Here is a 23,066-nt window from a genome sequence, read left to right as displayed (position 1 = left end):
TACAATCACAGTTAAAATAAGTTCAATTGAAGAACACTTTAATAATACATGAAGGGGATATGAAGGGAGTTTAAATTTTTAGGTCTATTATATTTTTAAGCTCCATGACAAAACTGGTTAGTACCATTTTACAGCACAGAGAATAATTCTGCCACTGTTTTATGTACAGTCCCAACTGAGAAACAGCTTTTTTCTCCTTTACTTGGTGACATTCTCTTTTTGGTTATTAAAAATAGAAAAGGACAGCTGCATACTTAGATGTGCATTAACTTCATAAATTGTTAATCCTGAGAAGACATGCTGCTCACAGAGGGGGTTAGTTTAATGCTGCAGACTGCCATTCAGTGACTACCACTGTTTCTTATGTCTGAAATCGTCCACATCAGGCAATATATGCTTCTCTGTAAATTGAGCCCATTCTCGGGGTGTCCCTTGATGCAAGTGTTTCATTTATTTCTGAAAAAATACCACCCTCAAGTAAAACCAGTAACTGAGTGGGAAGCAGGTTTGAAGCTTGTCTTAAAGGTCAGCACTGATGCTTCTCCTTAAAAAGTGTAGCTCCCAGCTCTTCCCGGAGAGTACCTTGGGTGGCCCTGTCTCAACACCCAGGCTGGGCAAGCATTCAGGCATCCAGCCACGTGTCAAATGCCCATCCAGCCTGGCCCCACCGCCCTCACGGTCAGCACTGCGGTGGACCTCTTTGAGGAAGTAGGTGCCCATTTTCCTACATGGATGCTTCAAAGCAGGGGTGGGACAGGCACCACCAAGTGATGTTACAGTGGGAAGCAGGGCAGGAAAGAAGCATGGCAAATTCTTGCGGGTACTTGTGTCCCAGTCAAAGCAGGATTTTGTGATGGATTTCATCCCATGTTACTTTTGTTAGCTTTGCCTCTGATCAGCTCCTACATATACTGTCGTTTCCAAATCTCTTTCACTCATTCACTTCCCAGCCATAAGCTTTTCCCTGTGTTTTCATTAAATTGAAATTCTCAATGTGCTTAGCAAAGTCTTTATCAAAAAAACCGTGATGGCAGGAAACCTTGAAATTTTTCATTGGTTACGTGACAGGAGAGTAGCAAATGCCTCTAAGCTGTGTTCCACTTAGGGGAAAACCGAAAGCCACATCAAAAAAAGATTTAGACGTATATAGTGGAACTTAGACCGCTAAGCCCAAAATGTCATCCTAAGAAATCTGTCTCGGCTATTGCTTTCCTCTGGAAACACTTGCAGTCTCTAGCAGAGTTTCCCACTTTCCAGACATTTAGCTTTCCGCGTGTGTGTGCCTGAACCATCTACTGAGGTTGTTCCTCAAGGCAGAAAATAATTCATCATCTAAAAATGATGAATCCTTTCCTAGCATCTGTGTTTTATAAAACATATAAATACAGAAACTGTAAAAAATGAACTGCAAGAATATAATCTTAACAGTGCTGTTTGATGATGACCGTGAAAACATTTCTGAGGTTTTGGAAACCAAGAGGTTTTAGAAGGTGCTAAAAGGAAGAGAGGCTGAGAACCTGCAGGTCCAACTGTAACATTGCTGAATATTGGAGTGTGTCTCTCTCACACATATTCAGGTTAATGTATAAGAATAAAAGAGATGAGCTCCCTGAACCTAACTTCTGTTGTGAGCGTGGTGAAAGGCCAGAGCACCTTCATCAGCGCTGCTAAAGAGAAGCTGGATTCACAGCAGTGTAACTCCATTCAGAATCTGAGCTAGGCTATCAGAAATGTATCCATACGAATGTGCCAGAATTGAAATTCTCATTATTGAGTGCAGCAATAGCAGTAGGAAGCAAAGGACATGATGATTCTAAAATAATTGCCTGCCTCCACCCGCTGAGAAAAAAGTGGCATTTTTTGTGTTATACAGATATATTATATAATGTCTTGCCATTAGTAGAAATTTATTTATGGATCTGTATTTTTAGTACTGTATCTGTATTATCCATAGATACTGCATAATCCACAGATACTCTTATTCTAATTACCATCCATGTTAAAATTATTCTTATTTTTTATTCCTTTCTCCCTTTTATTCTTTCATATAAAGACATCAAAGAGCTTTAGACAAATATCATAAAAGTGATCTGTGGGACCTTTGGTTCAGTTGTGTCACAGACACAGAGTGGTGGAAGATGTGGAGGACATTTATGGCATTGGTTGTATTCAGAAAAATCTAAAATATTTTTTCACTGAAAAATATGCATTTTGTCAAAAACTAAAACATTTTAAGCATACGGATTGAAATATTTATTTTTTTTAGATAAAGCAATTTTGAGAGGAAAAACAGGTGATTTCCAAAAGTCAAGTTAATTTAGTAACTTTGATTTTTTTTCCACTTATCTGAATTTCCCCTCTTTCTTTACATTATTGTACAAATATAAAACAAGCATCTTACTTGCTGAAATGGAAGAGCTTATGTCTTAAAACAGGAGAGAAAAGTCAAAACCCACCCTGAACAAGAGAAGAAGCAATTCTGTTGTAGACCTTTATATATTTTAAAAAAATGCAATACCTCCAACAATGATTAGGTATTGCAAATACTTATGTTTTCCACTTTCTTATTATGAACTTCTGCTGAGGAGGATAAATTATAAGCAAACAATGCCAATGACAAAAGGTTGAAAAGTAAAGTCAAAGAAGCTATTAAATTTACTGTGAAGAATGCTCTTTTATTTTGTTTTTTATACAAGGAACAGTTGGTGGCATTTGTCAGAAAGCATTTCATGATTGGCTTAAAGAATCCAGTTTAAAGACTTTCTCTAAAGAAATAGAACATATAACCCCCAAGATTATACCTCTTGCTTCATGTTAGTATAATATGAAGGACACACCCAGCTGGAATAATAAAATGGTACTGTACTGCAGTCACCATTCCCAGCCTGTGAAACCCCTGACCTCGCTTGTGGGGACATGGAAGGAAAGAGAGTTCTCTCTACGCATTTCCTTTTTTTTTGTTGTTTTGTTTTGTTTTAAATGCAGCCAGTCTCTTTCAAAGGAAATCTCAAAGTTTTTGTTCTGTCAGTAAGTGTTCCTGACAGTGTTCATCTCCCGTCTGTGACCTTGCCGGGAATACAGGCAGCTCTAAAGCTCTGCCATTCGTGCATACTAAGGATAACACGAAAGCTAGATCTTCAGCGTCATAAGTTACAGGATCATGTGTGAAGAATATAGGACTCTATATCAGCACATTTTTCTTCCTCCTTTCCACACTGTATACTCTTTAAGGCTAATAAAAAACACACAGAAAGGGATAACTTCATAAACTTTTGACTGCAGAGTGAAAATCAGACAAAGCCAATCAGAAGCAGTGAGAACAACACAGTGATCACTAGATTTAGATTATTTTTTTCCACTAAAGACTTTGACTTCCTTTGCTTTCCTAAATTTGCCAAGCCACAGTAATACTGTGGCACACCATGCATTAGCAAACCAGAAATACCAGTAAGAATGTACAAGAGAGACTTCTACAGTCCCCTGAAATAAAGATGTTACTTAGTTTATGATCTTGATTTTACTTTCTTTTGCCCTGGCTGTACTTTATTTTGTAACCTCCAAAATAAATTTTGAATTTATTTTGTAAGAAATCAGTGGAGTTTATTCTGGTATATTATTAGTATCCAGTTGTCATATAATATTTTCAGCAGTAGGTCTTGAAGTGTTTTACAGAAGGGACAACTCACATTTTACAGATGGAGAGTCAGGCACCGAGACAGAAGGGCCCTGACTTTCATATTGACATTGAAAAGCAGGAGAAAATTACATTTTCAGACACAAAAACAATTTGTTCAGGGTAACTGCCTTGTTGTATTTGAAAGCTCAGTGTACAGCTGAGTAGAAAAGATAGACTATCACTGATATAGCTTGCCTAAACTGAGCTAGCTATGTAAGCGAATCATGAGAAAAAAGTATGTAGGAAGTAAAATATTTCACTATGAGAAGCCTGAGACCAGTGAATGTAACAACAGAGGAGTATTTTGATTCTGGGTTCCTTTTTGGGGAATACAAAAAATCAGAAGAAAAGGCACACACAGCCCTTTCACCAATTAATAACTACAGTTTGCCCTCAGAAATCTGAGTCACTACAGGTACATTTTTGGCCCCTGACAGTCCTTATGCACATAGTCTGGTCTTTTTTTGTCAGCTCTGGATGGTGACAGAAAAGAAGTGCCATCTCAGCTGTCATCAGAAGCAGGTTTCAGTTTGGGTTGCTGTTGGAAACTTTCAAATACAGAACTACAACTGTTATTGCAGACTCATGTCGACTACTGTAAGGCAACAAGTGAGTCTGGTATTCTGAAAGAGTAAATATTCCCAAGACTTATGGCTATTAGAAGAAAGATGTCGGTTTTTATCAACTGCCATGTGTTTTTTTCTTAATTTTCACATTTTGTGCATTTTAGTGTTTTGTACAACTAAAATATAATAGTTTTTACATGAATGCAATGAAAATGTCAATTGATACAAAATAAGATTATATTCATTATAAATGATTGCTTACGAAAATGCATTGAATGCTGCTTTTCTGACTCAGTGACTTTTTTTTTCTTTATTGAGACAATATTCCAAAGTAATTTTTCCATCTGCTGCTTAATCGTATCTTGAGCCAGTCAAAGATGGGAAAAGAAAATATGACAAAGTAGATAAGTTTTAATGAAACTCTAGTAAAACAATTATTGACTCTGCCTTTGGCCAAACTGAGGTAGAACTGTTAGTGATAATCAGAATGAAGTTATTCTCTTCTGTGTAATGTTTTTACCATAAGGTAGGTTACAATGATAAAATGAAAATGCTCAGGTTTGTTCGGCAAATGAAATTTGATGTAAAAAATTTCAGTAGTGCTGTCTGTTCAATCTCCCAAGATGATTTTTAATGTATTTTTCCTTCTGTTCTCATCCTTTTTTTTTGCTATGCAAAGCTACAAAAGCCACTCAGCTCCTAATGGAAACATTCTTCAGGTACTTTACTGGAATGTAGGATTGTGATGAAATGTGTAAATAAATGTGTATTTCTCCTCTGAAATTCTCACACTTATTCCTGTAGGTCTTTTTTTTATTGTTTTCTTTTCCTCCATTAGGGCTACATTAGATATCGACTAATAGTATCTATTTCAGTACTGCTAAGACATGTTTTGTGAATCTCTCAAGATTTGATATATTTTATTTTAAAAAATCTAAAAATAATATAAGAAATGAAATTTTCACTAAAGAACACTGCCAGCTTCTTTAGATAGCCTTCTGTATCCATTTGATATTCAATTTGCAGGATAGTAGAACATCAGTCCATGTTTTATTATTTAACATTTTTATTATTTAAAAACTTCGCAAATTTAGTTAATATTTTAAGAAAGAATAAGTTTAAACAAACACATTTCAGTGAGCTGGACATAATTTATTCATTGCAAACTGTAGTAAGTGATTAAATACCTCAGTTATGTATATTGATTGCGTTTCCTGACAAATATCTGAAACTTGAAATAAGAGGATGAAATATTCCTGTTCTTTCTAATGCTGGTTTCACCTGGGCTAGCAACCAGAGTCTTTGTTACTTGGTCAGGGGTGTAAATGTCATATGTAAATGCAACTGTTGGATTCAACTAGCAGTCACCTTACAGAAAATATTTCTGTAAGGGATAAGTGATTTAAGGAATAAACAAATATTGCACACAAGATCTCTCTGCTAATAAATTACACATCATGTTGAACACGTAAGCAAATTTGAATCCAAAGGGTATGTAGTTTCTGTAAGACCAATTTTACAAGCCTAAGACTGCTCAAAACATGTCTGGTGCTGTTTATCCCTTGAGTTCTGCTGCAAGAAGACGGGAGGAGTTCATTGGGAAAAGCTAGAGTGAGGCATGGAAGTGTTTTAGAAAGTTCTGAGGAAAGCATGGAAAAGTCAGCCAGGATATGGCTGTTCCATAGACCTATGTAGCTGCTTAACCAAGGACAGAGGAAAGTCTTCTGGAAAATATTTTCCGTTATATCCAAATTAAATTCAGATACTCTGAAGTAGCAGTGTCTTATGTTTGGATGGAAACTGCTTACAGGCACTTTTGTTTATATGAAAAGCAGCTTGGATTTTAAGCCTTAAATGAGCTTGCTTATAAATGTGAAGAATTAAATTATATTTCTAAGAAAGGGGCTTTATTTTCCACCTCTTCCATCCAGACTTTAAGTATCTAGCTGTGGAAAGTACTATTTTATCTGCTTCCAGACCATCTGCTTTGTGTTGTTAAATAAAAATAATCTTTTTTGCGGTTTATTGCTTTGACCTTATTTCTCAGTCCCTACATTAAATCTCTCATTTTTATGTCAGACACGGGTTGCTTGTCCTCACACTTAAGACCTTTGGTTGTCTATGCTCACCCAGCCCCTACCATCTGCTGCTGCAATGGTAACTCTTAGCCCCAACCAGACCATGGTGACTCTCTATTGCTCACATTCATGTCACCTCTGATGCTGCTTCTTATCTGAGGGAGAAGATACCACCAACATCTGAAAAGCTATTGTGTTATTATCCTTCAAAATCCTCCTTAAAACTCTCTGGGTTTGTGCTGATCATATAAATTTTGACAAAAGATTAGACAGCTGGAGGTTGGAGACAACCATCCTATCGTGCTGACCAATATTGCATTTTTCGGTACTTTCCCATCTGTCTGTCGCTTCCCATCTGTTGTTTCTTGTTTTGTTCTTAGATTTTAACCTGTTCCAGGCAGAGGTCGTCAATTAATGATGATGCAGCCCAACTACATTGTGCACAATGTAGCCTATTACTAGAACATATAGTCTGCAAGGGAAATAAAATGAATATTAATAACCACCTCAGTAATAGCAGTAAATCATTTTTAGACTTTCCTTTTTAATACTTTTATAGGATTAAGTGATGAGGAAACATTCAAGTTAGTTCAAGATACATAACGTCACTTTTATCTTCAAGTATTATCTTAGAAGTGTCTGGAGAAATTTTGCAGTATTTCAAATATTGTTGTTAGGAATCCCTGTGTATTTTGAATTTCTAAATGTGAACAATGTAGTCCTGTCCCTTAAATGCTGTTGGTTCTGTCTTGTCAAAAATGAAGTTTGCTCTGCTCAGAAATCTCAGGATTTCTGTTCAGAACTTCACATTGTCTTTACTATACTGTAGTTGTAATCTGGTTTCACTGTTTCCCAAGGAGAATTAATTTAATGAATTCAACCGCCAGTTTTTTTATCTCTTTGTGGGCTTATGTTGTATAGTCATAATATTTTGTTTGTACGGAAATATATTTTTACATGCAAATTATTTGCAGAATATTTTGATTTTTGGAGAGGACAAGATGTTGTGTGCAGAGTGAATTCATTATCCTTTAGGTATTCAATAATTTTTATTTTATTTAAAATACATACCTTATAAATGAAATTGGTTTTCTGCATATGTTGTCAGGTTTTCTGTAGTTATTTATTTGGAGTGGATGCTTTGAGTGTTCCATAAGGCTGATCTAGGAATTTGGATCTAAATATAGCATGTTATTATCAGCATGTGTTTACATACTTTAGGATGCAATGCCCCATTAATTTCAAATTGGTTTACTTTATTTTTTCATGTACCAGACCTTAATGATATAATAGTTGAAATGTTATTTTGAAATGTACTTTGTGTTATATACACAGGAGTAAGATCTCATTGATGACCATCATTGTTACTTAGGGAAAGCTTTCAGGAAACATTTCTGGTCTTTTCACAGGATTCTTGCAGATTGAGACATTTCTATTATCCCAGGGACCAGCAAGGAAGAACTATACAAATATCATCTGAGTGTGTTCTCAATTGCTTCCCTTTTAGTGCTTGAACCCTTAAGATAATTCACTGTGGACTCTTACCCAGTTCATATAATTCACTGCTAGTTCTCAGTAACCAAAAGTAAAATGAAAACTTGATTCAAGCATGCATTTCCTTGTTTTGCACTTGCTTATTGCCTGAAGTGCTATCATATGTGTCACGTAAGCCTGAGATTTTTAGTGTCTGAAATATTTCTTTCATGTGAGACTTTTTCTAATGCCAAAGCCAGTGCATGGCATTTTGGCAACTTTTTACTACCATGTTTTATACACATTCTGTAAATTCACATTAACATGAATTTATTTTGCATGCCAGTAGAAAAGCAACCTGTAAAATTGAAAGAGCTGGAAGGAAAAAATGAAGATTACACATTTTATCTGAAGCGATTGAGAAAATAATTGACAAAGCAAAGTAGTATGAGATCATAGTAGACAAACAGAAATTAAAATTAGCAAGGAAAAGATTCGGTTTAGTATCTGAAGTTGAATGGGGAAGCAAGCCACAAAGGTTACAGTTGATTCTGTCCTTTTTTTTTTGTTCAGGTTTTTTTCCTGTTGCTCATACTGTTAGAACAAAGTAACTAAGACTGAGGCCACTGACAGTCCCCAAAGAGGAGAGTTCTTACCAATGAGTTATGAGTGAACATTTCTTAAAAGAAAATCTCAGAATGAAGATTCCTGAAGTTGCTGTGTTAATCACTCTCATTGCCTGAAGTCCCACTGAAATATATTTCTGATTGGTAGACCTTACTTGAGATGGCATTTTTTACATTCCATGTATATTTTCATTGAAAGTAAACTATATTTGAAGAGGACATTATTAAGTCAATATATTTAATGTACACATGTGTCACAAGAAGGCAAGAAATTGCTTCACGTATGTTTCAAATTGCTGAAAGCCATCACTGAGAGGTGTAGTCCCTTCCCATGAATAATTTTTCTGGTCTCTCTGGTACCTTTTGTTCTGGCACAAGCATTTAGGTTGCCACATAGGGAGCCACATCTGACAGCTGAGAAGTTGAAATTAATTTTATGAAAACCAAAATGTGAGTGGTTCAAAGAAGAGCATTGCTTATCTAGGTGGAAAGAGATTCAGCTTCGTGTTGCCTAGAACTCTGATTAGGGCTTTGCCAAGCACAGACCTGGTGGCTAAAAGACTATTTCACACTTCAGCAGATGCCCAACCAATATTAATATTTACAAAGCAGAAGGCAGCAGCCAGCAATGTGGTTGACAACAGACTGAAATTCCTGATTATCTTACAAATAAATATGTCCTTAGAAGAAAGGGGAAGGGAGTGAGAAAGGAGAATGATAATATCTGGCAACCTCAGAGGGACCCCCAAGGATCAGGAGCTATATCGGGGATAGACAGGGATAGAAGTCAGTATCTTTCCCCAGCCCAACAGCTGTTTTCCCTGAATGTGGTGTTAAGGACATGGAATAGGAAATGGAACTGAGCCTCTAAACCCACATGTTTAAGCAGTCATTTATGGTTTGTCCTATGAATCCGGAGAGGGAGAGGCATCTCGGATGTGTTTCTGCAGTGCGACAGTGGGGTGATTTTCTTTTTTGTCACTTTGGCCTTACAGAGATTTCGCAAGTGTGTCATTGGCGTTTATTTTTTTTTTTCCTTCTTGTAACTTAAGCCTGTGTTAGAGGTGATTTCAAGAAAATGATTAAAAAAGAGCAACTTAAGGACTTTTACATCCTTGACCCTGGGATTCTGTAGTAGTGGCCAATCTCCTGGTGTTGAAACAATAAGAAGTTACCTTTGCTTTTAACTACAGTGGCTAGAGTAGGAATTGGAAGACTCTCTTCCCACAATCAGCATCAACAAAGTAAACTTTCTGCTAGGACCATCTAGGGGAAAGAATCTCTGAAGTCTTAAGGGAGTTTATGAGAGCAACATGATCAAATGTCCTGCTTTCGATCATTCTCCAACTTCTTGTTGTGGTAAATTGAGAATATCACTCTAGATAAGTCTTACTAATTTTCAGATGCTAAATTTATCATTTGAACATAATTTGGTGGAGTTTAATGTAAAGTAACTATTTCTTTAAGGGAAAATATTGCATCTAATAAGCAACTAATAAGCATTTTTCATGGACAGACAAAAAATTTTAGCTCTTAACTGATAGGCACTGAAAAAACCCCAGTAAAAAAAGGCAAATTAATACTAGTATACAGTCTTGAGCATGAACCTACTTTATAGTTTGGAAATTAATGACTAGTGCATCTACTAGATGTTGCTGAGATGTTACTGCAATACAAGCAATTGGGGCTACTCACTGTAGCATGTGAAGTTGCAGAAGAGGCATGTTTTTTATAAAAGTAGTTCTCATTTGTTAAGTATACAAATGCATTAATTTCTGAGATTTCCTTCAAACATCAAAATTATTTTAAGTTCCTACATTTTCAGATGTTGGGCGAGGGAAAAATATTTCTGCAGGTAGAGAGAGAACAAGTCAACCATTCTACATGCAAAATACATTTGTGTCAAATTGCTTTCATTGTAAAATAACAAAACCCCTCCAATCTCAAGTTCAAGCTCAAGTTCAAGCTCAAGTTCTTACTGCTACTAGTATAATTTTTATTTTATTGCTATTACTCTACTGTTAGTGGAGATTAATATAGCATATGACCATCACTGAAATTTAGTGATGATTTACCAGGATCTTGCTTCAGGAAGAAAATTCTGTACTGCTTCAGTAAGTCCTGTTTCTCCAAGTAATTTACATGCAAATCATGAACCATCTGGTTGACCCTGGAAGTTTGTGTTGCCTGCTAGGAACTTCTCAGATAACTTTACAATATTCCTTTACCTGGGATCGAATTTTAACTTTTGTTTCTGGGATTCTGCAGAAGATCTTACAATCTGTTTGCTAAACAGTGGTCAGGAGGGTCGACATCTTTGGCTATGAAGTATTGACCTAATGATATAGTCCTGAAATGGGTAAAATCTGTCATGCATCATACACAGTGGGTGGATGTTGGCAGTGTTGGTAGTTTCCTGACTTTTAGTCTTTTGATGTTGATTCAGCTTTATCTTATCTAGTGCAAGCATTTCATTTTCTTCCTATATCTCCAGCAGTGCATTAATGTGGTAGCCATCTCTAACTCCTAAAAAAAAAAAATATTATCTTCAATATTTGACTCAGTTTGTAGCTGGAAATGAAAATAACTGGTCATTCCTGTTATCTTTAGGTTATCTGCTAAGAAAAGACACTTCTCTGAATGACTTCAAAATTTTCAGGTTAATATATATTTTTCTTAAAAAAAGGTGTGGACTCTTAATTGGTTTTACTGGAATGCAACAAATTGTCTATGTCACAACTTCACTGGCTCTGTCCTATTTAAGTACTGTTTTGCCTACCACAAAACCCAGCTGGAAAACTAACAAATGAAAGCAATGTCATTTTGTTATTTGTTCAAAACAAGATTAGGACGAAGTATCTAATGAATTCAAGTTGGGCATGTGGCTGCTAATTGTGTATCTTCTGTCATTCCAAATAACAGAAATAGTTCCCTCTCTATATATCAATTAGCCTTTTTTATGTTGTGAATAATGTTAACATTTAAAATACAGCCTAACTGGAAATAAGCAAAGAAATTTTCCTCATTGATTTATTTAACTCATTCTACTGTACCATTTCTAGAAGTTAGTTTAACATCAAGTGGTAGTAAATGTGACAGAAAAATATTTTTATGTTGTGTTCTGTGTTTGGGTTTTTTTTTTTTTTCTTTTGAGACAAAGCACTTATCACTTACAGGCATGTGGTCCTAATCTGAAAGATGAATTGGTTCATTCACTTCAAGTACCACATAACCATTCACACACCATCGAGCTTAATGCTATTAAAGGGTAATTTCCCCTGTGGGAGCTATGCCCAATAGAGCTGCAATCTCTACACAGTGTCTTTTTATCTTTCCGTGGCAGGTAAGGAGATTTAAATAAAAGGCTTCATCAAGACTGCAATCACAGACATATTCTTCCTATTGAAATATCCATGGAACAGCAAATAAACACTCCTAAAGATCTTAATCCTCCTAAACATTACCAAGATTTCAGTGTACAGTTCCCACTTAGAATTTTTGTGTTGGAATCAAAACATGTGAGATGCCTCATGAGCTTGGTAGTAGAGGACATGATATATTTGAAAATTTGCATTTCCTATTAAATTCTGAATGGAGTAAAACATTTCAGAATAATCAAGGAGCATATTTTCCCTCCATCTCTCATAATCACCATTTTTTTTTCCAATTTCCCATAATTTCTTTAGTTTGTCTGCAGTGACTATTATTATAGGTTCTATATTCTAGCAAAGAAGATAATTAAGTATATGGTGAGGTTTTCTTTAGAACATAGCATTTTCAGATCTTCTTGCTCAAATATTTTGGGGCCAAATTATTACCTGCAGTAATTTGGCTTTGTTTCATCCAAAGATGAATTTTCCATGGATACCAATAAAAATATGCTTTCTGAGTAAAGTGCTGAAAAGTTATAGAAATCATTCTAACTTCCCTTTTTCTGTAAGAAGAGAGAGTACTTTTTCACCCTTTCTGCTTTCACTGTTAAATTGCTTTCCTTCTAAGATCTTTTTTTTGCATTCACACTGGAATGAACAGGCTTTATTTTTTAATTAAATTTTGTAACTTGAGGTCACAGAGTGTGTTGGTTTTGACTTGAATGGGGTCAACATTTAAGTCTAAAATGTTTTTTTTAAATGAATGCAGTTTTGGATCCAGACCCACAGCTCAGAATCAGCCTAGTGAAGCCAAACCAATTTACATGCCCTGTAGATACAAATTTGAAGCTTTGCCAGAGCATAAGGCATATTTACAAAACTGCTTTGATAAAATGTGAGTAACCTTAGTGCTATTCTTCATGTCAGGGAAGCCCTGCTGAGATTCACAAGACCTCTCTGTGGCAGTCTCATCTGCAAGCCGACTTGCTTGGCTTCCTTAAATCACATAAAATTCAGGTTCTGCTCGAAGTACTGAAGTTGATATGTCAACAGTGTTGGGCTTTTACCCAAGAGTTCAAGACTTAGCACATTAATATATCAAAGTATCGCTGACACTAATTCTTTCTTGTGCCTGAGGGAAGTTAACTCACTTCTTCCAAATGAACATGTTACCCTGAAGTAATGGGAGGTGAAGAGAATATTCTTATTTTATTGAAGCTATTCTACTTTGCATTGACTAAAGTCAAGTCTCAGCTGGGTCAAGAAACATGAAAGTGTGAGCATTTGGCTATCCATAACAATTTGTCACTCATCTGAAAGGAGGAAGAAAATAGGAAATGCTGAGTTTCAATCCTCCTTTCTGAAAAATACTTCACTGTTATATACTAAGCATTCTCTGGATCAGGCCTTTAATCCAAAAAGTGGTTTGAAATATTTGCCAGATGAGACCCAAATTGGAAACTGAATGTATTTTTTTTACTTGATTTGAAGCCACAAAGCAGAAAGACTCCCACACAAAGTTTTGTTCCACTGAAATGTCTACACTGAACTCTTCAATTTTTGCTGTAAGTGCAAGCTGTCAAGAGCAGAGCTTGTCAAGAGCACTTGGATATTTCTTACATTATATACTTAGTTATTAGTATTGTTTGCTTGGAATGTTCATGATGGTTAAAATTGATCCATAGGCAGAGGGACAGCTAAGGGCTGCGTGCCACTTAGTTCCTTTGTAGGCCTGCATATTAACCTTAAAATACAAGTCAAGTATGGCAGGGCCTTCCCTCTTCTCCCACCTCCCAACAGGACTAAGTTAGATGTAAATTGCAATACCTAAAATAAGTAGAACAGTTTCCTTGACAAACCATATAGAGTTTTAAAAAAACCCAAACATGTAGAGTCTCACTGCTAAATCCAAGCAGTGCATTTAGCTTGATTCTGTAGCTAAATTAAAGAGGACAGAGTGCAGTGGTCAGGCAGTCCCTTGTAAATTTGCCTGCCATAAAGCTAGTTTTAACCTACAGCTCTAGTGGTAAGAAGCAATCTGAATACCTTGCTGGTCTCAGGGTGTGAATTCATGTGTTGAGCTGGGCTCTAAGAACAGGATTTTCTTTTAAAACTGGAAATATCATTAATATGCCACAGCAAATGTCAAGGGTTTAGAGCTATCCTTTTATAGCTCTTAAAAATAATCTTTTTAAAAAATAAAATCAAAGTGAAATTAGACATAAAAGATAATCATTTACCATTGAAGTGTGATATTAAGTAGTCAAAAGCCTGGTAATGAAACTGTTCCCACAGTAGCCATAACCTGTCATCAGATTTCACAGGTTACTTCTCGCTAAGAATTCAGTTTAGTGTAATACTTTGAATGTTGGTGAAAGCTAATAAAAAAAAACCCTAGATATGTAAGATAGATAAGTCCATCATACTGTGAGATTTGATGAGTATTTTTTCTATAATTTTATATTAATTATAGTTAATTTTATTTAAATTCTTAAGATTAAACCATAAAACACAATAGTATTCACCTTATAGTCACTCTGAATATAATGTAATTTTGAGAGTAGGTAGAGGAAAAATCTATTCAGGGGTTTAACATAGCTATGTACCAGACTGAAGGTCCTGCGTAGCCTATAAAAAGAAGGATTTTTCCCTGTGTAAAGAATGCAAAAAGATTGCATTTCATGCAAAATCATGTGCAAATCACATACCACTGATGTTCTCAAGCATGCAAAAATTATGAATCTGACGGGAAATAGTATTGTTTCTTCTACAGATACAAACAAAAAAACCTTGTGTTGTCTTTGCTATTATGTTTCTGAGACATCCAACATAATCCATCAGTTTTAAACCCTGTTGTTCTCCTGTTTTCATTTTTTATGAAATCATTTAAAAACATGGAATGTTTTTACTGCATCAGTATTTTTTTACACCATAATTTCATTGACAAATTTGCCGCAATGTTTTTAAGGTGGTGTTCTCAATAAATGTAAAAAATACCTGCTAAAATTTTTTTGTTTATGCAAGAGTTGGTTCCATTCATACCTGTAATGGTTCAAAGGAACCCTTAATTGGATTATTTGATTGATTCATTCAGTAGACTATATCTAGAACTTCTGGTTTTTAAAAAAGTGCATTTGAAGAAAAAGAAAATGATGAAGATAAAATATGCCCAATAACTTGGTTTTCACTAAAATTACATAATAGAAAAACTTTGGTGTTGTTGGTTTGTTGGTTTTTTTTAATTGGTTTAGTCTTTCATATAAACCAACAAATAGGATTAATTTGATAGTGCTGGCAAGAGGACTAGTAAAACTCGAACCGTTTAACTTTTTTCATGTACATCTTCTGGGACAGCAGTGAAAGATAATGTCCTGGTTTCAGCTGGGATAGAGTTAATTTTCTTTTCAGGGGCTGGTGCAGTGCTGTGGTTTGGATTTGGCATGAGAACAGTGCTAAAAACACACTCATGGTTTTAGTTGTTGCTGGGTGATGTTCATACCAAGTCAAGGACTTTTCAGTTTCTTGGCCCTGCCCGTGAGAGGGCTGGAGGGGCACGGGAAATTGGGAGGGGACACAGCCAGGACAGGTGACCCAAGCTAGCCAAAGGGATATTCCATACCATATGACGTCATGCTGAGTATATAAGCTGGGGGGAGAAGAAGGAAGGGGGGGACATCTGGCATTATAGTGTTTGTGTTCCCAAGTAACTGTTAAGCGTGCTGGAGCCCTGCTTCCCTGGGGATGGCCAAACACCTGCCTGCCGATGGGAAGTGGTGAACAAATTCCTTGTTTTGCTTTGCTTGCGTGCAGAGTTTTGCTTTACCTATCAAATTGTCCTTATCTCAACCCTCGAGTTTTACATTCCTTTCTGATTCTCCTCCTCATCCCTCTGGGCCGGGGCGGGGGGGGGGGGGAGTGAGTAAGTGGCCGTGTGGTACTTGGTTGCCAGCCGGGGTTAAACCACGAGATAGCATCTCTTTAACAGATTCCATTTTTCTTGATCGAGGTACCACATATTGAACACATTTCACGTGTTGGTTATGTTTTGTTCCCAAATGACTATATATCAGCTTCAACTCTTATCTACATGTCTTATATCAAGCTATAACTGTCATAGTCCACAGGTAAGATTTTCCGTTCTTCATGTCAATGCAGTCAGTTATTAAAATAGCTAACCACAGCAATCTGTGCAAATGTTCACAACTTCTTTTGCATTCAGCAGTAAAAATAAACTGACTTATAAACAAGCAAATGATATTAAGACACTGTAGGAATAAAATAGCTGACTCAGGAAGAGGTTAATTTGTGCATCTGTACTACACGTACAATAACACCAGCATTTGACCGACAGAAAGAGAGAGGAGTATCATAGAATCATAGACTCACAGAATGGTTTATGTTGGAAGGGACCATTAAAGGTCATTTAGACCAAACCCCCTGCAATGAATGAGCAGGGACATCTTCAACTAGATCAGGCTGCTCAGAGCTCTGTCCAACCTGACCTTGAATGTTTCCAGGGATGGGGCATCTACCACCCCTCTGGGCAACTGTCATTTGCAATTACCCTCATTGGAAAAAATGTCTTCCTTATATCTAGTCTAAATCTACCATCTTTTAATTTAAAATCACTACCCCTTGTAACAGGCCCTGCTAAAAACCTTGTCCTCATCTTTCTTATAAGCCCCCTTTAAGCACAGGAAGGCCACAATAAGGTCTCCCTGGAGCCTTCTCTTCTCCAGGCTGAACAACCCCAACTCTCCCAGCCTTTCCTCATAGGAGAGGTGCTTCAGCCCTCTGATCATTTTTGTGTCCCTCCTCTGGACCCGCTCCAAGAGGTCCATGTCTTTCCTGTGCTCGGTGCCCCAGAGCTGGATGCAGTGCTCTGGGTGGGGTCTCACCAGAGCAGAGCAGAGGGGCAGAATCACCTCTCTCGACCTGCTGGCCATGCTTCTTTTGATGCAGCCCAGGATGCAGTTGGCTTTCTGGGGTGTGAATGCACACTGCCAGCTCATGTCCAGTTTTTCATCCACCAGTACCCCAAGTCCATCTCCACAGGGCTGCCACCAATCCCTTCGTCCTTCAGCCTGTACTGATATCAGGGCTTGCCCTGACCCACATGCAGGACCTTGCACTTGGCCTCATTGAACCTCATGAGGTTCACACAGGCCCACTTCTTGAACTTGTCCAGGTCCGTCTGAATGGCATCCCATCCCTCAGGAATACCAGCCACACCACTCAGCTTGGTGGTGTCTGCAGACTTGCTGAGGGTGCATTCAGTCCCTCTGTCTACGTCATTGATGAAGATAGTAAACATTACTGGACTCCTGAGGGACACCACTGCTCCCTGATCTCTATCTGGGCATTGAGCTGTTGACCACTACCCTCTGGATACAACCATCCAACCAATCCCTCATCCACCAAACAGTCCATCTATCCAATCCGTATGCCTCCAGTTTAGAGAAAAAGATGTTATAGGGGACCATGTCAAAGGCCTTACAGAGGTCTGTGTAGATGACATGCATAGCTCTTCCCTTGTCCACTGATGTAGTCACTCTGTCACAGAAGACCATGAGGCTGGTCAGGCAGGACTTACCCTTGTTGAAGCCAGGTTATGAAGCAGTCAGTTTAATTGGATTTTAATATGATTTCCTTTATTTTAAGCCTGTTGTATTAATATTTAAGAAAATAATTGTACGCAAAACCTGAAATATTGATAAGCAGAATATTTTTATGTGTTTAACGTTTCCAGTGTGGTATTTTTCTCAGTTGCAAGAGACAGAGCTAAAAAATCTTCAAAAAGTTATTCAGACTGCACTTCATGAACATCCACAAGAAGTTTAGACCTAAATTTTATTGACTTCCAGGATTACATGGTTACAATTTTCAACCAATAGTTATTGCCCAGTTGATAATTTTCTGTGGTATTTGTCATGTTCTGTTCCTGACTGGAGCTCTGTTGCTCGGTTATTGCTTGACAGGGAATTCAGAGAGGACTTCTGTTTTGATTGTCATAACTGGTAGAAGCAGATTTTCACTGCAGAGAATTAAGTTTATAAGTTTCTAGTTCATTTCCCATGAATATTTTGTAGTAATTGCTTGAAAGTGATCCTTTTATCAGTCAGTTCTGCCAGGAAATGTTAGCTAAAACGTGTGCAGGGAGCAACATAGATGAGGAATAAATACAGTCAAAGTAAATGTAATATGCCTTCTCGATCAGAGAAATGTGTGTGTGGTATTTGCTCAAGTCCACTAGACTTAGGTGTCAAGTAGCCACCATAGTAGAGGTTGCAAGTAAGCCCAGGTAAAGGGCGAGCTCACTTTCTAACTTCTTAAGAGAGGCACAACCATTAAGACAAATAAAGGAAAAAGAAGTAGGAAGTTCAGTGTCTACTGAAACTGCCTGGACAGGAAGCATTACAGGGAAGCTGTTCGGAGAACTGGGCAGTGGAGAGGGCAATTGGACATGCTTGAGTAGAGGAGGATGAATTGGAGAGGACCAAGGTACAGTGACTCATTTCCAGCTTCTCTAAGTTGGGGAACCAGCAGCAGGTGGGAGATCCTAGAAGGGGCAGGAACAGGAGTCATCAGTTGTAAGTCAGTAAAGCTTGTTAATGTTATGTGTGGACTTAGCGGTATTACATTAACAGCATCCATGATCCTAAAGGTCTTTTCCAACCTAAACAATTCTATGAACCTGTGTGCACAGGGGAGCAAATATACTTCCTCTGAGTGTTTAAGAACTATTCTGGACTCCTGGAAAGTTAGTAGTTTCAGGTAGACTGAGATATTTGAAGGTCTTTGGTGTTATTCTGGAACGGTTGAGAAGGTACAGTGGAGACAGCATCCCATCACACAATCCTAGCCACAGATGAGTGGGCTAGCATAGAAGACAATAAGGAGATGTTTTCCGACTTAGAGGTGTAGCTAAATTTATCTGATAATCCCTGATGTTGAACATTAAACAAATATCTTTTCAGGATTTTTTCTTACATATTTATAAATTCTTTTGGGTTTCAGCAGATGGAAAATATTGTGAGAAAAACCTCCCCTCTAGCAGAACTGTTGCTTCTGTTAATAACACGCTACTGAGAAAGAACTGCAGGAGGATATAAAGAATTCTTTGTGAGGGAGGATTTGTTAATTTTTAAAAGGAGATGTGTGGGAGAAACCCATGTTTGGATTAAAGTCATTGTGAATTTAGGCAATTCAGTGAAGCATACAGAGCTCAGTGCTGTAAGGTACTGAACCTCAGGGCTGTGATCCAAAAAAGCATTTAAATACTGCCTATTGTCAGGGTTCTGAATAATCTTGTAGCAGAAAATGGATATTTTTTTTATATTCTTGAAGGTGTATTTCCATGCTTTTTTTTGAAATAGATCCTTAGTACATTCCAGGTTTGAGCCCTTCAGAAGCAGAGAGTACCAATAAAGAAGTAAATATAAATAGACCAACTAAGTATAGTATTTTGATCTATGAAGTTACAGGACAAAATGAGCAGGAAAGGCAGAGTTGAAGACTACAGGGCATTGCTAACAGAAAACTTCAGTTTCTTAGTCATAGATTATGTTGTTACATTTGAAAAAGCTAAGATTGTAAACTAGATTAGGTATTGATGTTAATCATGTTATTGAAAATCAGACTAACAATACTGAAATCACAGTCTGATTAACTACTCAGTTTTTTAATCTCACACTGCAAAGCCAGAGTAATTCCTTAATGCCAGCTGACTCACAATTTAGCATATTCATATAATGGTTTGAGGTATGGAATGAAATGCCAGATACAACAATTGACGGAAGGCATGTAAATCTGTTTAAGAAGGTGAACATAATTCTGAACAAAAAAAAAAAAAAAGAAGGGACATTCTTGCAGACATGTGCTAAATATTTGGGTTGATTATAATGAAGTAGAAAATCGCTTGTGTTTTTCACTATGAATAATGTAAGTACAAACCCTGATGGATTGTTTTCTCTCCTCTTTGGATCTTGGTTATTTATGGGTTTCTCTAGATTGACTACAGAAATGTGACATAGCTTCCTGGGATGCTGGCTAAAACAAAAGAAAAGCAGTTTGTTGAATGCTGCTGCTGTTAGATTATCGTTTATTTACTTTTGTGTTTTGCTGAGTTTTGTTTTCCCCTGTGTCTCATATAAAATATTGCAATCTACTTAGATTCCTATAAGTCATAGAACTGCACTGTCAAATGGACACTAGAGTGTTCATATTGCTCCTGCATTCTTTATAATTGTAATTATATTTTTCATTTTTAATTCTGAAAAGACAGACTAGTAAGTGACTCAAAAATCTCCTTGCAACTCTGTCCCAGTAACTCCAGGTTGAGATGTCATACCCTGAATTTTTGATTCTGGCAAAGGCAGTTAATTGATGCTGGTGGTGTTTAGGTAAACTGTAAGGATAATCTAGTTTTTGTAAGATATTTAGATACCTAAACTGTTTGGACACTTTCAGGATTTGTAGCAGACACACAACCGCCACTGAAGCCCTGGCCTATATTTTTATTTAGATTTTTAAACATCTTTGAAATTTTTCCCCTTGGTCTGATTCAACACCTCTTAAACTCTATAGATATTTCTGTGAGCTTTAGATAGTGTCCTAATTTAAGATCATGATGTTTATGATGTCAGCATAGCATCATTTCACTTCATTTCACTTCACAGCTGGAGTTTTGAAATAAGGCTTCAGGAATGAAAATGCTTGTACAGATTTAGCTGCTACCACTTAATTTTCACATTCAAGTTCTGCTTAAGACTTCAAAGCAAAAGTGATATCTGGAGAGAATAACAACGTAGATCCGATTTTCAGGCATGTGAAGTGCTGAGCCATGCCTTATGATAGGCCATCAGACCGCTCTCCCTGCCATTGCAGGGTGCCTCTTTACCGATAACTTCATAACCTCCTTTTCCCTGCCAGCTTGTGCATTAAGAGGTGTACACTGAATTCTGAGCTTGCACTGAGCCAAGTCTGGGATAATCACTGACAGTAAGAAGTACGTGAAATCACTATAGGATAACAAAAAAAAAAAAAAAATATCTTAAAGACTCTGTCATTAGTGAGTGATCTCTCTGTTATTCTAGGATTAATACCACCTTTTCTGTACAAGGCTTCTGCAGAGTTGACATCTGCAGAGCATATCATCAGTAGACTGTTCTGGGAAGGTGAGTCAAGAACTACCAAAAAAATCTGAAGCCCTTGGAATATTTTTAAGCAAAGAGTTTGCAAATTGTATGGTGGTATTTTTCTAATACTGCAAAATCTAATTTCTCATAATAAACTTCTTGGGGTGTAATAGTTTACTAGCTCATTTAAACTTGCCTGAAGGGATTTCTGGTGCAGATAATCTGCGAGCATTATGCAAATTTCATTACCTGGATTCTTAGGCAGGCAGAATGTAAAGTTACTCTTGCTGTAAGCATTTTTAGGATTGAGAATTTTGAGGGCCAGAGCTTCAACCTGTGTACCAGTCTAGTATAGTTGTTTCGACTGCAAGGAATTGCCACCAATTTGTGCCAGCTGAGACTTTGAATCACATTTTTCTAAATGATGTCTGATTGGTTTTCTGTGGAAACCAGTGCTTTCTTAACACTTTTTCTCCCCTGCCTTGTATTAGGGCCTCCCCAGAGAACCGTTTCCCCCAAACAAGACCACGAAGAAAGGAAGCATGACAAAGTCTTGGACAAGGGCAGTGAAAGTGGGACTTCCTGTAATGAGTTGTCCACCTCAAGCTGTGACAGCCACTCGGAAGCAAGCACCCCTCAAGAAAACGCCACCAACACTCAGCCATCCACAGCCCACCAGCCAAATACTCTGACTTTGGATCGTCCGTCTAAGAAGGCCCCGGTACAGTGGATGCCACCACCAGACAAACGCAGGAACAGTGAACTCTTTCAAACTCTCATTAGCAAGTCCAGAGAAACAAATCTTTCCAAAAAGAAGGTATGTGAGAAGCTCAGTGTTGAGGAAGAAATGAGAAAATGTATCCAAGATTTTAAAAAAATCCACATTCCAGATTACTTTCCAGAGCGCAAACGTCCCTGGCAGTCTGAACTCTTACAGAAGTATGGGTTATAGTAATCAACTCTTTTGTGACGTATCTCTGGGGCATTTGATGTTTAATAAGTTGCCACTAACTTACTGATGTCCTCTTTCTGGCCAACTCTGCCACCAGAGCTATTCCTGCTGCTTATTTCTTTCTGTGAACAGTGGATGTTGGGTAGTACATGGTTTCTTTAAAAAAATATATATATGAAAAGATAGAAACTTAAAAAATATAAAAGGCGTCTCATCTACACCACCTCATGATAGCAAAGAAAAAAGTGCATGGTCAAGAAAGATGGTTTTCAAACTGTAGTCAGTTGAGCTTCATTATCGTTTTGGAACTTACCAAATAAAAATCTCAATCATCAGTTAACGCCTCATTTTATGTCACCAATAAAAATTACTCAGACTTGCTATGGATGAAGAGAAACAGGGTTTAAAACTTGATTGAACTGGTTTCAGAACTAATTCCCAACGTTGTTTCAATGTTAATGCAATAAAGCAAATACCTATTTTGCATGAGCACAATGTTACAAATAAATCACACAAGAACAAGAGGTTGTCTGTTGCTTGGAGAATTATTTGTTTAATACCAAGCCTATAAAAGTAAAATGTCTAAGGGATTGAATTTACTTTGTTCTGGATCTGTGATTTTTTTGTGTGTACAGTGTTCTGTATGTAAAGATGGTGTAAATATGCCTTACACTGTTTTATTATTGCACCAACAATGTTCATCTATTAGTGCTTGTCGGGATTATTTCTGTGAAATGCAAATTTATGGCAGATTGTGAAAACTGGTTTGGTGGTCTGAAAGTTTCTGTTATGTTAGTTGCTAAAATTGGAGAAAAATAAAAGAGACTTTAATGTATTTATTAAAAGAACCATCTGGTAGATTTTCTTGACTATCGTTATCTCCTTTCTAAAAATGGAATCCAGCAAATTGTTACTTTTAAAATGTTTTCATAAGTACCTTGCTGAAAATAAAACAAAAGAGAAAACATGTTTCAAGAGTGGGTGAAAAATAGGGTAGTGCTGTTTAATGGGAACTACCAAACAGACTTTCCAAGAGGAAGAGAGTTATGCTAAGAAGCAGCAGCGAATGAACTAAAAAACTGAGTGGTTTTAGTAACAGAGCAGAAAGCGCTTCCAATTTGACAAGTTCACAAAAATCAGCTTAGAAATAGAAGATTTAAAATATCACAACAGAGTGTGCTACATTT

The 23,066-nt window shown here is 37.1% G+C and overlaps 1 protein-coding gene across 1 annotated transcript in view; it reads left to right on the top strand.

Moving 5' to 3' along the window:
• KCTD8 (potassium channel tetramerization domain containing 8) overlaps window positions 1–22,739 on the top strand; it is a 101,395-nt gene extending 78,656 nt beyond the window's left edge. The window contains exon 2 of the mRNA XM_027779365.2: window positions 21,419–22,739. Within this exon, the coding sequence (XP_027635166.2) occupies window positions 21,419–21,879 (461 nt within the window). The 3' untranslated portion in view covers window positions 21,880–22,739. The remainder of the gene's footprint in view (window positions 1–21,418) is intronic.
• Window positions 22,740–23,066: the final 327 nt, after the last annotated feature.

The sequence above is a fragment of the Falco peregrinus genome, chromosome 2, assembly GCF_023634155.1.
Source record: "Falco peregrinus isolate bFalPer1 chromosome 2, bFalPer1.pri, whole genome shotgun sequence".
Classification (NCBI taxonomy): Eukaryota; Metazoa; Chordata; class Aves; order Falconiformes; family Falconidae; genus Falco; species Falco peregrinus.
Note: the sequence above shows the minus strand (reverse complement) of the source record. Positions and strands in the feature narration are given on the sequence as shown.